This window comes from Sebastes fasciatus, chromosome 4, assembly GCF_043250625.1.
Source record: "Sebastes fasciatus isolate fSebFas1 chromosome 4, fSebFas1.pri, whole genome shotgun sequence".
Classification (NCBI taxonomy): domain Eukaryota; kingdom Metazoa; phylum Chordata; class Actinopteri; order Perciformes; family Sebastidae; genus Sebastes; species Sebastes fasciatus.
In genome coordinates this window covers 28,404,118-28,419,911 of record NC_133798.1, presented here as the reverse complement: position 1 = coordinate 28,419,911, position 15,794 = coordinate 28,404,118, and the positions used below count along the sequence as shown (strand labels likewise).

General features: G+C 44.8%; 1 protein-coding gene across 2 annotated transcripts in view; it reads left to right on the top strand.

Annotated features, from left to right (window-relative positions):
- The window catches only part of LOC141766481 (zinc finger protein 609-like), a 44,388-nt gene extending 31,986 nt beyond the window's left edge, over positions 1-12,402 (top strand). For both annotated transcript variants that reach the window (XM_074633382.1, XM_074633383.1), the window contains 7 exons: positions 2,595-2,820; positions 4,492-4,579; positions 5,061-7,206; positions 7,703-8,084; positions 8,259-8,603; positions 9,975-10,053; positions 11,574-12,402. In XM_074633382.1, coding sequence (XP_074489483.1) covers positions 2,595-2,820; positions 4,492-4,579; positions 5,061-7,206; positions 7,703-8,084; positions 8,259-8,603; positions 9,975-10,048 — 3,261 coding nt within the window. In that variant the 3' untranslated portion in view covers positions 10,049-10,053; positions 11,574-12,402. The remainder of the gene's footprint in view (positions 1-2,594; positions 2,821-4,491; positions 4,580-5,060; positions 7,207-7,702; positions 8,085-8,258; positions 8,604-9,974; positions 10,054-11,573) is intronic.
- The last annotated feature ends 3,392 nt before the right edge of the window (positions 12,403-15,794 follow it).

The window sequence follows — 15,794 nt, the reverse complement described above, 5'->3', positions numbered from 1 at the left end:
TAGTTTGATTTGAAATGTGTAAAATGATTATCAGATCCACTCGATTGATCCTGTGAGTGTCCTCAGTGATCGGAGCTGTTGTCATCTCAAGGGATGTGACGGTGAGGAAATTATCCCATCGGTTAATAAACTTCGGACTACTCTGAGATGAGACTCCGTACAGAGCAGACACTTTCAGTTGGTAGTGTCCGTCGTCCCGTTATGTGTTGATAACACGCTGCTGATTCACGAAAATCAAGGAAATGGGTTTTATTTCTGTTTAAAAAAAAGCAAAACGACGGAGGGTACGTAATGTAATCGGTGTGTGCCCGACCACCGTGTAACACCGACTACCACGGCAAGCCTAGTCACCTCCAGGGTTAGTCAGTTCTGACCTTTGACCTCTGGGTTGGAGGAGGAGGAGGCAGGATGAAGGTGCTGCTCTCTGATCTTCTCCCGTCTCCTGGAGAGGAGGCGGTTTTGGGAGCGTTGCCATGGTGACGGCTGACACCTTCCCAGTGCTCCCTGCTCTGCCCTCCACCCCCTCACCCCAGCTGCTTCCCACTTGATAATTACAGGGTTCCTCTTCCTCCTCTTCTTCTTTGTCCTCTTTTCTCCTCGTCTTCTCTTTTCACCAATCTCTCAACCTTTTCCTCCTCCTCCTCCTCCTCCTCCTCCTCCTCCAGAACAAGCTGTAACACAGACATATAACCACTTCTTAAAGTTGTTATGGTGAACGTGATGGCAAACAGCAGTCATTTGATGACTCCTAATTAATATAAAAGTATTGATTATAGCAGCTTTAACACTGAACGTCACTCTCATGGCTCTCATTAAATAATCACGTTAATTAATAAATTCTGCCGGAATGGTTTTAACAAGTCTTCCTGTGAGGTAATATATTAGTGAAAAACACTTCTGATGTTTGATCTTTTATTCTTGTCAAACTAAACTTTCACCAACATCTGTGCTGTTTGTTTTAACACTCACACCACAGCTGTGTTAGTCCATTCAACATCACATAGTGAAGTTTTTAATGTGGTGTCGCAGCACAGATGTAGAGGAAACTGTGTTCATACTAGTAACCGATCTGCAGTTTGAGGCATCCTGTCAACAGTTTACACTCTTTTATAACGGTGACTAGAGCTGTAACGGTACACAGGAGACACGGTTCAATGTGAGTTCATTACAGCAGGAAAACAAACAAACCCATAAGGATCCGTTTGTTGTCTTGTATTCTGAACTGACAGTAGTTCAAGTGTCAAAGACAAACAGTCCTCCTGCTGGGGACTGAGAAACATTTTGGCAACTTTAGTAGGGATGCACCGAGTTATCGGCCAAACATCGGTATCGGCCGATATTCATCTTGTCGACAGCCATCGTCCTATCGGCACATAAGATGACGTTCACCGATGGCGGTAGCCGATGTTTATCTGTTGTGTTAGATCAATTCTGTGCCGGCTAAATGTTGTGTTGCTTATTTGTCTCTGACATCAGTAACCAGCTGCTGATTTAGAGAAGAAGACGCTGGCTGGACACAACTCTGACATGATGGCGGGTGCCGTGTGCCCCTGTGGTTTGTTTACAAATAAAAGTGAAAGAAAAGTCGTCCGTGTGGGAGTTTTACACTGACTCAGAGACAGATCAGCGACAAGAACATTGTGTTCAACGAAAAATGAAGCAGTAAAACAATGGCTTACAAGATTTATTAAAGCAATCACTGTGGTCTGGATGAGCGAACCTGGTGTGTGCGTAATGTGTCACGAGAAGCCTGTCAGTCCAACGAGGGGTGACGCAGCACCCAGTACGTTACCGTGGGAACATCCTACACGCCATCCAACCCGGACGGCTGAGGCAGCGAGGCCCGAAGCTGAGCCAGCAGAGCGGAGCTCTTCATCCGCTCCCCGCCGGCGTTCTGCCGCTACTAGTCCTCTAGTTAATCCATCACGGATGACGTCGTTCTGTCAGTCGGTTAAAAATATATCTATAATAGGCGGCCGCTAATATATATAAATAAGTGAAGTCTGTGTGAGAAACACTGATTATGTTTCTAATCGCTTTTACATTTACATTTAATTTATGTGTCACGAAACAAATATTTGTGTTGGGCTGTGTACTGAAACATTCTTCTCATTGAGTAGGTAGATGTTTAGCAGCTGAAAGGCTTTTGAAGCAGTTATTAAAAAAAATAAATAATAATATTTATCATGTGAAAGAAGGTTATATTAAAGGTTGTTTCATAAATGTGTATGAATGAATCTGTGCTCATTCAAAGACAGTGTAATGAACTGCTGAATGACTTTAAAACAGTTCAGTTATTTTGTATAATGAAGAGGTCTTTGTTTCCCGGCACAAAAAGGGAATAAATGACAGCAAAAACAAAATATATAAAAACATAGGTAATCGGTCAAATCGTTATTTTAAGCATCTCTATTGGTATCGGCTGGGCAGCCCTAACGGTGACCCATGAATGTAAATGCTCTCTGAGTTTCAGGGGATTGTTGTTGCGTACTGCTGAAGGGACGTGTTGACCTCTGAGTCTCTGGTCCAGATTGTGTTTAATCTCATTGAGTGATATCGTGTCTCTCACCCCTCTGCTCTCTGTTTCCTTTCAGATGGAGTCTCCGGTCTCCCCCCCGGCTCCTCCACCTCTCCACCTCCTCGCTCCCGTCGCCAACAGCGACATCTCGTCACCCTGCGAGCAGATCATGGTTCGCACGCGCTCAGTAGCTGTGAACACGGCAGACGCCGCGCTGGAGACGGAGCCGGAGTGCCTGGGACCCTGTGAGCCCGGCACCAGCGTCAACCTGGAGGGCATCGTGTGGCAGGAGACTGAGGACGGTGAGATGATGGACATCCCCAGTCTGTTTCTGTTATCCGTATACATGTAAAACACCAATAAGATGATAGTTTTTTATTTGGAACACAAAATTATCCAACAGCAGGTACACAAGTGTACCCAAAGTGTGTGTGTGTGTATGTATGTGTATATATACGCTCATCAATGACTAAGTTAAAGGATGAGATTGTGTCATTATTGTTATGTCAGTGTAAATGGGATTGTTTCCATCTGGTTAGCAAATAAATGATCTTTTTTATACCCCAAAAGAAGCTAAATTGGGCACAGAGCTGATTAACTTCAGTAACAGCAAAAGGTCGACTTTGTGTACAAATGCACAGATATTCACCTTGTCCATCTGTATAAAGACAACCAGTGAAAGTAAAAGATATCTGGAGGAACTGGGAGAAAAATATTTCTATAATTTCTTCTGTCATGGAAAAACAACACCAGCAATGCAGCAAAACTGCGCATGTGCACAACGTTTTTCTGATCTTCAGATGCTTTTAACACGATTATTTAACCTCCAGATATAAACCTAATCTAAAGGCTGAAATCTACGACGGTGTATCAGTGCCATTTCAAGTAAAAAATATAATAGAATTACAGAGCCGGAGGAGGGGGGTAATATTCCGAGAAAAAACTCATGATTTCTGAGATTAAAGTGGTAAATTTCTGAGAAAAAATTTGAATATTCCCTGAGATTAGAAAATCACAAATTTACTAGAAAAAAACTCTGTGGTTTTTTTTGTCAAGGAACCACATCGCTTCAAGGTTGGATCAACCTCATCACACCACAGACGCCACAGAATATCCACGTTTTTTTCCTCGCAAATTTACCACTTTAATCTCAGTATATATCCAAGTATCTTTCACCTACATTTAACGCTTTAATCTCAGAGAATATCCATGTTTTTTTCTTTTAAATTTACCATTTTAATTTCAGAGAATATCCAAGTTTTTTCTTGTGAATTTACCGCTTTAATCTCTGAAAGTTTTTTCTCTAAATATTACCCCCTACCACCGGATCCTTAATTTTATTTTTACCCACAATGGCCCTGATATGCCATCGTAAATTTTCTCAGCTGACAAATTGCTCCACGGATTTATTTGAGAATTAAAGATTACAGACCCACACATCCAGCAAATGTTTTTTGCTGAACTTGGAGCCTTTCAGCCTTTAGTTCAGGCTCAGCTACGATGAGGTTTGTCTGGAGTTGTGTTGTGTGACCCACATTATGAATGGTGATGTCCAACAAGATGCCACACCAGACGCAGCGACTGATGTTCAGGTCTCATGACGGTCGCCTTCATATGATAGAAGATGCTGGCGTCCTGTTGCAGAGACAGAGTGGCGGTGACGGACCTCAGCTCACTGTCTGGCAGGAAGCTGTTCACACATCAGCTGCACACTTTGATCCGCTCCTGTTGGTGGAAAGTTTCTGCTAAAATACTCTGTTGCTCTCTGCAATTAGTCACTGATTGATGTGACTCGACCTCAGAAACCTGCTGTGTGCCATGTTGGTATGAAACCATTTAACATCTGCTTCCCAGCAGGGAGGGAAGTCAATCTGTCACGTCTGTTTCCTGCTGCAGCAACACGTTCTGTGGCTGTCATTGTTCTCAGTCACTGCGGAAATGTACATTAACTGTCTGTGTCTGTCTGTCTGTAGGCATGCTGGTTGTCAACGTCACCTGGAGGAACAAAACGTACGTTGGGACCCTGCTGGACTGCACAAGACATGACTGGGCCCCTCCAAGGTACAGACACACTGAATCCACTTCAATATACATGATCTATAAATCAGTATACATCAGCACACTGATCCGTCAGTACACGTCAGAGGTGTGGACTCAAGTCAGACTCGAGTTTGATTATTTGATTATCTTACACTAAATTCCCCAGATCCTTTTTGTTTGAACCGATTCGACAGCATCCAATCAAGTTGCTGGAGAGAACCATGAAGAACTGACGTTACTGAGCGCCAGTTACTCTGTTGTTAAAATTCACATTTGGTGAAGAGCACATTATGACTTGTTTAGGACTCGAAATGCAAAGTTTAGGACTTTGGACTTGAGTGCAAAGACTAGAGAATCACCTCTGTCACACATCACATGATGGCACCAGAGGTATTAAAGGTACCTTGTTGGACAGTTGTTTAGTTGTCAGATCCCTTTGTGCAGGTAAAGGATGCTAGCTCTAACCCAGTTAGCTGCTCTCTAACTTCCTGTGTGTTTGCAGGTTCTGTGAGTCTCCCACCAGTGACGTGGAGATGCGGAGCGGCCGCGGTCGGGGAAAGAGGATGCGTCCCAGCAGCAACACGCCGTTGAACGACAACAGCAACTCCTCAGACAACAAAGGCAGCGGGAGCAGCAAGACGCGCGGCGCCGCAGCTAACAGCAAAGGACGGAGAGGCAGTCAGACGGCCGGCGGCGCCGAGGACGCTAAGGCCAGCCCGTCGTCCGCCAAGAGGAAGACCAAACCCGCCTCCGATATGGAGCCCACCTCCAGCTCGGAGGACACCAAGGCTTCAAAGCGAATGAGAACCAACTCCACCGGCGCTGCGGTCCCCCTCCCGGGGAGTAAACCGGACCCCCTGCCCCCGCCACAGCTGGACCGGACCTGCCCCTCCCCCGTGCTCATCGACTGCCCTCACCCCAACTGCAACAAGAAGTACAAGCACATCAACGGGCTCAAGTACCACCAGGCTCGAGCCCATAACGACCACGACGTCCGATTGGACCAGGATGGAGACAGTGAATACGGGGACGACCCCGCCCTCCACCCTGACCCCGCCTCCTGCAACGGTGCCGCCATCTCCCCCGCCCGCTCCACGACACCGAAAGGACGGGGCTTTGACGCCCCATCCCCATCGCCGGGGAAGCTGACATCAAAAGGGAAGAAGAAGGCAGGAGAGGCTGAGCCTGAGGTGACGGACGGCGGCGAGGAGGCGGCGTGTTTGACAGACGAGGCCAGCAACGACGGGATGGACGACAGAAAGGCTAAGAAGATGGCGGCCGGAGGCAAACCTGATAAACTGACCCAGAAAGGCTTAAAGCAGAGCCGCCCTGCTGCTCCCGCCGCCCCAAATGCGCCCTCGCCATACGCCCTGCAGGCGTCCTCCCCAGCTCTGGGCTCCGTGGTACAGCCCATCCCCAAGAGCCCCCAGCTGAAGAACATCCAGCCTAAACCGCCGCCGCTGGTTGACCCCGCCTCCAGCCCCACCCTCGCCAAGGACAAGAAAAAGAAGGACAAGAAGAAGAGGGAGGGAGGGAAGGAGGGGGACAGTCCGAAGGGTAAGGGGGGGCGGCCGGAGGAGGGGAAGAGCCCGTACTCGGAGTCGTCGGACGGTTTGCTCAACGGCTCCTCAGAAGCTCACCAGAGCCGGCTGGCCAGCATCAAAGCCGAGGCCGACAAGGTGTACAGCTTCTCGGACAACGCGCCCAGTCCGTCCATCGGCGTGGCCAGCAGGATTGAGGCCGGCATCGGGCCCCACCTCAACCAAAACGGAGCCGACAACGCGTCCGTCAAAACCAGCAGCCCCGCCTACTCCGACATCTCTGACGCCGGGGAGGACGGCGAGGGGAAGGCGGAGGGGGTGAAGGTCAAAACCGAGCCTGACCAGGGGCCGCGTGAAGGGGCCAAGAAGGCGCTGTTCCCCCCTCAGGCTCCCAGCAAGGAGTCGCCCTACTACCCCAACTACGAATCCTACTACTCCCCCAGCTACCCCAACCCCAGCCCGGGAGCAGCGCCCGCGGCACCGCCTCATGTGGAAGGAGCTCAGGTGAAGGTGAAGAAGGAGGAGGATCCAGAGGTCAGCGAGGAGGTCAAACTGAAGGTGGAGCCTCAGGAGGAGAGGAAGGTGGACCCAGGGCCTCCGCAGCCGTCCGTCATCCAGCAGCGCTCCAACATGTACACCCAGCCGCTGTACTACAACCAGTACTACGTCCCCCCCTACTCCTACACACCTGACCAGGCCTATCACGCCCACCTGCTGGCCTCTAACCCTGCGTACCGCCAGCAGTACGAGGAGAGGCAGCGACTGGTCGACAAGAAGGCCGAGAGCAAAGAGCGGGAGGCTTGTGGGAAGGAGGAGTGGAAGCAGAAGGCCTCGGTGCCCCCCACCTTGTCCAGAGCCCCCAGCCTCACCGACCTGGGCGCCAAGGGGGGGCTGAACCCCGGCAAGTCCAAAGAACCCCCGCCGGCTGCAGAACAGGCCAAGTCGGTCATCATGGCGAAGGGAGAGGACCAAAAAGCTCCCGCCGCCCAGCCTGAGGGTCTGAAGATGAAGCTGAGTGAAGCAGGGCATCATGCGAAAGAGGAGGCCAAGCAGGGGGTGGAGCCAGGCAGGCCAGCAGGTGTAGAGCCCGCCATGTGGTACAGACAGGTAACTGTAGTTTTACACAGCATCCCCACAACATCCAGCTACATCTTGTTCTGGCTGTTCTCCGGCTTTTTTCTTTGGCTCAGTCACGGCTCTGTGGTGGTTTCAGGAGTGGAGCGTCTGTCCTTCAGCAGCCACTTTTATAATATAGTTTAGAGTTGTTTCACTCATATTTTTTTGTGTTTTACATGCACATCAAAAACACTTTTGCAGCTCGTATAGATGTGGTAACAGATATCTAGCTGTTCGTTACTGAGACGTTGCTTTCTCTGATCACTTATTTTAAATGTCAGTGAAACTGATTTTGTTTGTTCTGTCAGACAATGTGATTGTAAAATATCATGATGAGAATATTTAATCCTCAGCTGCTGCTGTGTGTATATATATATATACGGCGAGGGGAACATTTCTATATATATATATATATATATATATTGTACATATACATGAGGTATCACCACTGTCAGCTGCCTTTACTAACGTTTCTTCTTCTCTGCAGGAGCCGGACTCGCGCTTGTGGCCGTACGTCTACCCCAACAAATACTCCGACGCTCCCAAACCGCAGGAGGAGGAGCGATGGAAGGAGGATAGGGAGAGGGAGCGCGACAGGAAAGGGAAGGAGGAGAGGCCGCGGCCGAAAGAGAATCTCCAGAAAGAGGAGGCCAAGGAGGGGGCGGAGGGCAGGACTCAGCTGCCTCCAGAGGAGCACCGGGGGGGAGGGAAGGAGGTGCGCCCCCCCCACATGCAGTTCTCCTCCCCCCTGGCCCAGCACCAGGGCTACATGCCCTACATGCACGGACCTTACGCCTACAGCCACGGCTACGAGCCCAGCCACCCCGGCTACAGAGGCATGCCCTCCGTCATGATGCAGAACTACCCTGGTAAGAGGAGGGTCTGACCTGGAGAGGAGTCAGGTGACTTAAATAACCTCTATTTTACCCAGCGAGGGTCCAGGAGCACAACATTAGGGTTCAAACATCAGTTCTGGTTCTCAAAGGTCAGGTGCTGGCGATGTTACATAATGTTTGTGTCAGCTGACGTGTCTCTGTCCTCAGGCTCGTACCTGCCAGCCGGTTACTCCTTCCCCTCGTACGGCGGGAAGATGGCGGCGGGGGAGGAGGGGGAGAAGCCCTCCAGGTCCAGTCCCACGGTGAAGCCGCCCGGCGAGGCCAAAGCTCTGGACCTGCTGCAGCAGCACGCCAGCCAGTACAAGAGCAAATCCCCGTCCATCCAGGACAACAAGACGCCGCACGACCGCGAGAGAGACAGAGAAAGAGACAGGGAGCGGGAGAGAGAGGGCGACCGGCCGCGATCCTCACCGTCCCAACGCATGCTGCCTTCCCATCATCACCTGGGCTACCCGCTGCTGTCGGGACAGTACGACCTGTCCTACGCCTCAGGTGAGACGAACACACTGTAGCACTGTGACGGAGACGTCCGTTTGTAGATAACCGCAGACGACACATCCACATGTTTCCAGCTGCAGCTGAGTTTGATTGCAGAAAATGTCAAACATGGAGTGTCGGTCCGTCAGACGTCTTCCAGAACCACTTGGCATCGATCTTTGAACATATTTGTTTTTTGGCAGTTTGTTTATTTTTTCTTCTAGTTTAGTCCAACGATTTAAATTACTTCCATAAATTTAGGTTGGATTTAAAAAAGAACGGTCAAATCAAAGATCTTCTAAAGTCGTGTTCAGACCAAGAGCAAAGCAAATTTTCGCCTCGCTTTACTTGGACCGCCGGTATCATTTGTGTTCATTCGCGCTAGACGCGCCGGAGAGGAGGAGGAGCTTGTCTCCATAGATACCAACAACATTTCTTTCCTCCATCAACCATGGAAGAAATAACCTCTGTTGCTGCTTTGTACATGTTGTGGAAGTCCCAGGTATGTCAGAAAACCAAACGCCGTCGTGTCTGGGATCATAACATCACCCGAGCTGTATTCACATACAGTGCCATCGCACTGACTGTATCTAGCAGCCACACGTCACTACTGCGGTATGAACCCAAAATAAACAGATTGTGCAGTGATTTAATATCAATAAACAGATCAAAATGATGCTGAAATAACTACATAATGATGTTGATTAGTAAAAAGTCTGAACTCATGCTTTGCCAGGTCTGTCTGCAAGACAACAAGCAAACAACTTTTAAAATGCTTGTTTTCTGAATGGAGTTTGGATGAATCAGTGCCAGGCTATGCAGCTGCTCCATCAACACTCAACATAAAGTCATCTAGGCATAAATACGGCTGCGACGTTGTTGTTTCTACCATAGACAGTCTGTGATTTCTACACAGAGTTTGTCCGGTCTCGGTACAGATATGATGTACTATCGTAGCTCTGGGTGACCACAGACACAAACAAGATTTATTTCCTCCATTTCTGATTCGACAACGTCAGGACGACAGTGAGGACAGGAACTCTGGATTCAGCTATTAGTTCATTTTACAACTTTTAGGAGCTAATGATTTAAATGAGGGATATTTAAGTGTTCCTAGTGGGAAGTTGATTTACCTCAAAAAAATGTATCCTTTACAGATCATTTACAGACGTCTCTTTATAGATCCGTGGAAACAGACTCATGTTGTTTTCAGTCCAAAATGGTGGCAGCGGCATCTAGCAGCTGTTGTCAAAATAGCACCAGAGTTTCGTCTCTTTGCTTCTAAACTCTTTTGTTATACACAATAACATAACACACACTGAACATGTGTGATTCATGTGTCTGCCATGTTGGATCTGTCTGATTCTCTCTCTGTCTGTCTCTCAGGCCTCTCGTCCTCAGCCATCGTCGCCAGTCAGCAAGCGTCCGCCCCGTCCATGTACCCGCCCGCACGGAGGTGAAAACGGTAAGACTCTCACCTTTTATTACATCTTTTATATTTTGTATTCTTCCATACCTATTGGTGTGTCTTCCTGTCTTCTGCAGTGATCTTATCCCACTGTGTCTGCAGCACCACCTGGTGGTCACAACAGCCATTGTTTTCTGATGCACTAAAAGAAATGTGGTGCAAATATTTACCTTGTTACACTTTTAGTACAAATTTCCATCAGTGTTGGATGTGACTGCAACAGGTTGACCTCAGAGGTCAAAGGTCAGTGCAGCAGTTCAGTGTTGAGTTTCTCTTTAATGTCTTTAGTGGATTAACTGACTCTGAAGCAGCAGCTTTCTGTTCACGGTCAATTTTCTGATGTCACAAAATAACAATAAAATCTTCTTCTACTCTGTTTACTGGCAGATTACAGCCACGCGGTGTGGAGGACGGAACCTGCCAAAATAAAAAATAAATGAATAAATAAATGACGATAAATAAATGTCATTAAATGTATCAAAAATAATATTAAAAATAAATGTAGACATTAATTAATTGATAAAATGTAGCATACGTAAATTTATATTTCTGTTTTAATTTGCTTATTTATTTATCTTAGACACATGATGAGTGACGGCCCGCTCATCTGCATAATCAGGCATAAATGCATAAAGAAATATAAAAAGAAATGTGTAAAGAAAAGAATACAGAAATAAATAAGTTTGGAGAAAAAAATAAGAGGTGAAATGCAAAGGAAAAATTATGCTGAAATTATAAATAAACAAATCCATAAATATATAAGTAAATACATACATTTAAAAATAAATATAAAATAAGTTAAAAAAAAAGTAAATGCAGAAATAAATGAATAAATACAAAAATAAATGCAAAATACATAAATAAATTAATAAGAATAAATAAAATAAAAAATGAATGAAAAAAAAATGCATAAATATATCAATTTAAAATTAATAAAAATAAATACATAAACTACATACATACATACATACATACATATATACATACATTTAAAAATAAATGTAAAATAAAAAATAATCGCAAAAACATATAAATAAAAACTAAATGCAAAAATGTATAGAGATAGTAGATAGATAAATGAAAGGGAAAATTAAACAGAAGACTAAATAAATAAGGGAATATTACAAAAATACATAAATAAATGAAGAAGCAAATTAAAACAGAAATATCAATTTGTCACATTTTATCAATTAATTAATGGCTATGTTTATTTTTAATATTATTTTTGCTACATTTAATGATTTTAATTATTATTTATTTAATTAATTATGTTTAATTATTTTTTTATCGAATCATTTATTTATTTAATCATTTATTTTAGATTTTGGCATGATTTCGCTCCAAACCAGTTGATGGAAACGCTCCTAACTCACATTTGTTTTTTGGGACATTTCAAAAGTTCACTTTAAATTCTCTTGACAGCTGAATGGAAACACGACGACTAACCACATGTCGAGTTACAGGTCGCTGCGTTGTCGTTCCCTGTTGACCAATAACGTTCTCTCACCTGTCTGCAGGCACACCTGATTGGCTGACCTCCACCCTGCCCAGAGTCATGTGACTGGATCAGATGAGGAAGCATTTCTGTTTCGACATCAGTTCAATGGTGTTTGTGTACGTTTGATTTCTCTGCCTGGACGTCCAGCCGGCCGCTTCGCCCCTCGCTGGACTGCTGAGACTTCGGGAGGATTCTACTGGTCCTGCTGGTCCTACTGATCCTGCTGGTTCTGCTGGTCCTGCTGGTTCCAGACGGTACCATGGTGCTCGGGTGGGTGGGCAGCAGACGTTTTGGCACTTGGACAAAGAGGACCTGGTGGGTGGAGACACGTTGAGGTGCTGCTGGTCGTGTTGTCGGACCGTTCTGGGCGGCTGCGGCGGGGGGGGGAAGGACGGGCGGTCACTTCCTGTCTGGCCGAGCCTTCAGTCGTCTCAGTTTTTTATTTCCTCCTCACATTTCTGCGACGTCCTCCGACCCCCAGACTCTATCTGCCGTGACCTCTGACCTCTCTGACTCCACCAGACGTCGTCACACTTTGACCTGGAAGTTTCTCAGCTTCACAGGAAATAAAAAAATACTGTGGACGGAGGAGGACGGACCAATCAGAGGGCAGCGTTGGGACTGATGCTGCGTCCTCAGACTCCTCCTCCTCAGTGTGTAGCTGTACTGTACTCTGTGTATGTGTGTGTGTGCGTGCGTGTGTGTGTGTAAATACTGTACAGAGGAATTATTTTAAAGAGCCTGTTGGATGCTGTTGGATTTCCTACTCTTCTTTTTGTCTGGTAGCCTCTGCCTCTGTTTTTCTACTGTTGTTGATCTGATATTAAACCTGTAGCTGGTGGAACGGCGCCCGCGCTCAGTGTCCTCATTGATTCACCCGAAACACGTGGAAGCAAATCAGCGACTGAAGGAGGAAGTGATGAACGAGTGAGAGAGCTGAAGTCATATTGTACGAGCAGAATTAGGTTTAAAGGAACAGTGTGTGTCATTGAGACATGGACGCTGTTCCTTTAAACCTAACAGAAGATAATTATTAAATATTCAAAGCTCCCTTCTGGCGGTCTGGATCCCCCGAGCACACAGACCTGAGCATCATTTGACCTGGAAGTGCCTCTTTCAAAACCCCCACTTTCAAAATAAAAGCTGGGACAGTGGTGTTCGAGCACTACAGAGTGCTGCAGAGATGATGTATTGCTGTCGTCCAACAGGAAGTGATCATCTCCCTGGTTTACTCCACTAACAGCCAATGGGATTGTTCCATTGCTTGGCTGCGTGGCTATACATTATTTCCAGCCGATATCCGGGCCAAGACTTCCTCTTCCGTGCGCTGCTCATTGTCTACAGTCCGATTAGCAACTTGAGATGTGAGACGAGTTGGAGTTGAGAGACTACGTCTACGGCAATTCACTCAAAATGAATTCTCTCTGGTTCCTGTGTCTCTAATGTGAAGATTTACTGCTTTTCTCTCATGTGTGATAATAAATTAATAACAAATCTTTAACTGTTTGACTGATGGTCGAATAGAAAAAAATATTTCAGCTTTGAGAAGTTGTGATTTCACTATTTATTTTTGACATTTTATTAGACTAATCAATTAGATTAATTTAGGAAGTAATTATCAGGCTAAATGATAATGAAAGTAATTATTAACAGCAGTGCCAAACAACACGTTGTTACATTAATTAATTTATTATGAATTTCTTGAATTGATAGTAATGATTGCAGCTTTTCTGTCCGTCTCTTCTTTTTGATTTGATTTTTATCATTATTTGCATTTTAAGAAATGATATTGTATTTAATAGTAATACTGGAGTTACACAGCGTACGGAAATAATAACTGATTACATAAATATCAGTTTGTAAGATAATTCCTTTTAATTTAATTATAACTAAGAACAGGTGAGAATCTTTCTTCTTGATCTCTTCTGGTATTTTCCCAAGTAGTACGATGTTTTTTATTTTATTTAGAGAAAAACCCAAAATATTTGACTGCTTTATATGACCAAAACATATGACTGTGGTTTCTCTCTTCTCCTCAGTGATCCAGATGTAACTACAGATGCTGTTTGGAGCCTCACTGACATTGTTACACCTTTAAAACCTGATGGTGAAAAGAAAACGTGAATTTTCCACTGGAGTCGGGGGCAAAGGCAAAGATGCTGTGTGAGGTGAAAGGGACAGGAAGTTAGTTATTGTAGTTTGGCTGCTGATTTGTTATGCTCCATATTTTTAGATTCAGTTTGACTTAAGCTTTCCGTGGATATCATCTCTGATGTCCATCAGGAATAAACGTCCATAAATCCACTTAGAAGTCATAGAAACAAAAATGATTCTTATAACTGCAGAATTTGACTAAGAATTGTCACATTTTTAAGTTTTCTTCAGTCTCATATTAATCCAGTGATAGTTGTTTGTACATCCATGAGTACACTGCAGACAGGAGCTACTAATAGATAATAGATATAGATAAATATGGGCTCGAAATCATCCCAAAGCATTGGAGGCTCACCGTGTCCCCTGTTCTAAGTGATCCTCATGTAATGTGGTTGTTTAGCCACAGAGAGGCGCTGCTGCACTGTTAAACGTCTCCGCAGCAGACTGATTAAAAGGTCAGTTCACCTAAATCACACAGAAACAAAGCTGTATTTTCTCACTTACCTCAGGTCGTATCCAGCCGTGCAGACAGTTTGGGTTTCCACCCCAACACCCCATCCTCCTCCAACTTCTGGAGTAAAATAAGACCTACAACTATCTGCATGGCTCAGAGAGAAACTGTTTTGAGAAAACACCAACCCGCTGCAGCACCGCGACTCCACCCGCCTACACCTTCTGCTTCTCAGTGTTTAGTAAACTTCACAGGATGTTTCAGAACTGGATGTGGTTTCTACCTCAGCGACAGCAGACTTCTCAGCTCAGACCAGAGGAAATAAACCCAGAAAACTGCTTCTTCTTACTGTATTGTGAGTCATAAACGTGTCTTATATGTTCCTCTAGACGTCCAGCGTGTTTTAAAGCATGTTACCAAAATAATTCAGCCTCCAGAGAGTTCAGCGAAGTATCTTAATGTGCAGTCTTTTAATTACAGTGTTTCTGCTGGTTTGATAGAAAATGTGTTTAAGAAAAAGCTCAGTGACCTCTGACGTTAAGGTCGTTGATCATGACCTCAAGATTTGCGTTTTTATAATCCCGATTAATTGCATGATTGTCCAAAGTTAATCGCGATTAATTGTAAATTAATTGCACATTTTTTATCTGTTCAAAATGTACCTTAAAGGAAGATCTGAGGTCAGAGGTCAAGGGACCACTTTTAAAACAGTATGTGCTCGACAAAATTTAGGGCAAGTAAGTTTGGAGAGTTATTTAACCTTTCACAACAAGCGATTATGACATGGTTGGTACCAATGGATTCTTTAGGTTTTCTAGTCTCATATGATACTAGTATCATCACTCTGGCTCTAAAACTAGAAAATCAAAAGTTGCATTAATGTATTAAAGAAATTAGTGGCATTAAAATACATTTGCGTTATTATGGCGTTAACTTTGACAGCTCTAGTTTTTATGTAGCATCTTCCATATTTACTGTTTAATCACATGAGCACACTACAGCACACCTGGGGCCAGGTACACTGTAAAACAAATCTCCATCTTATCAAGTTCTCTCCATAATTGAGTTTTTTTGTTTAATGTAAGTGAAATGGCACTTTGCTGCATTATAATCAATCGTTATGTAATCAATAATCAAGTAGTTATCAGTATTTTATAAGACCCTATAAGAACTCAATTACAGAAATAAGTGACAAGAAATGAAAGTGTTGTATTCCAGAGAATAACGTTAACAGATAGATTGATAAATTTGTCAGAGCAAATTTGTTTTGATGCCACTCATTTCTTTAACGCAACTTGTGATTTTTAGCTTGTAGCGGTTCAGTTTTAAAGCTACACTGGTATCATATGAAACTAGTCAACCTAATGAATCCATTGGTACCAACCATGTCATACTAGCTTGTCGTGAAGGAGGTTAAATAACGCTCCAAACTTGCGCTAAATTTGGCGAGGAAAAACTGTCATGACCATTTTCAAAGGGGTCCCTTGACCTCTGACCTCCAGATACGTGAATGAAAATGGGTTCTATTGGTACCCACGAGTCTCCCCTTTACAGACATGCCCACTTTATGATAATCACATGCAGTTTGAGGCAAGTCATAGTCAAGTCAGCACACTGACACACTGCAGCTGTTGT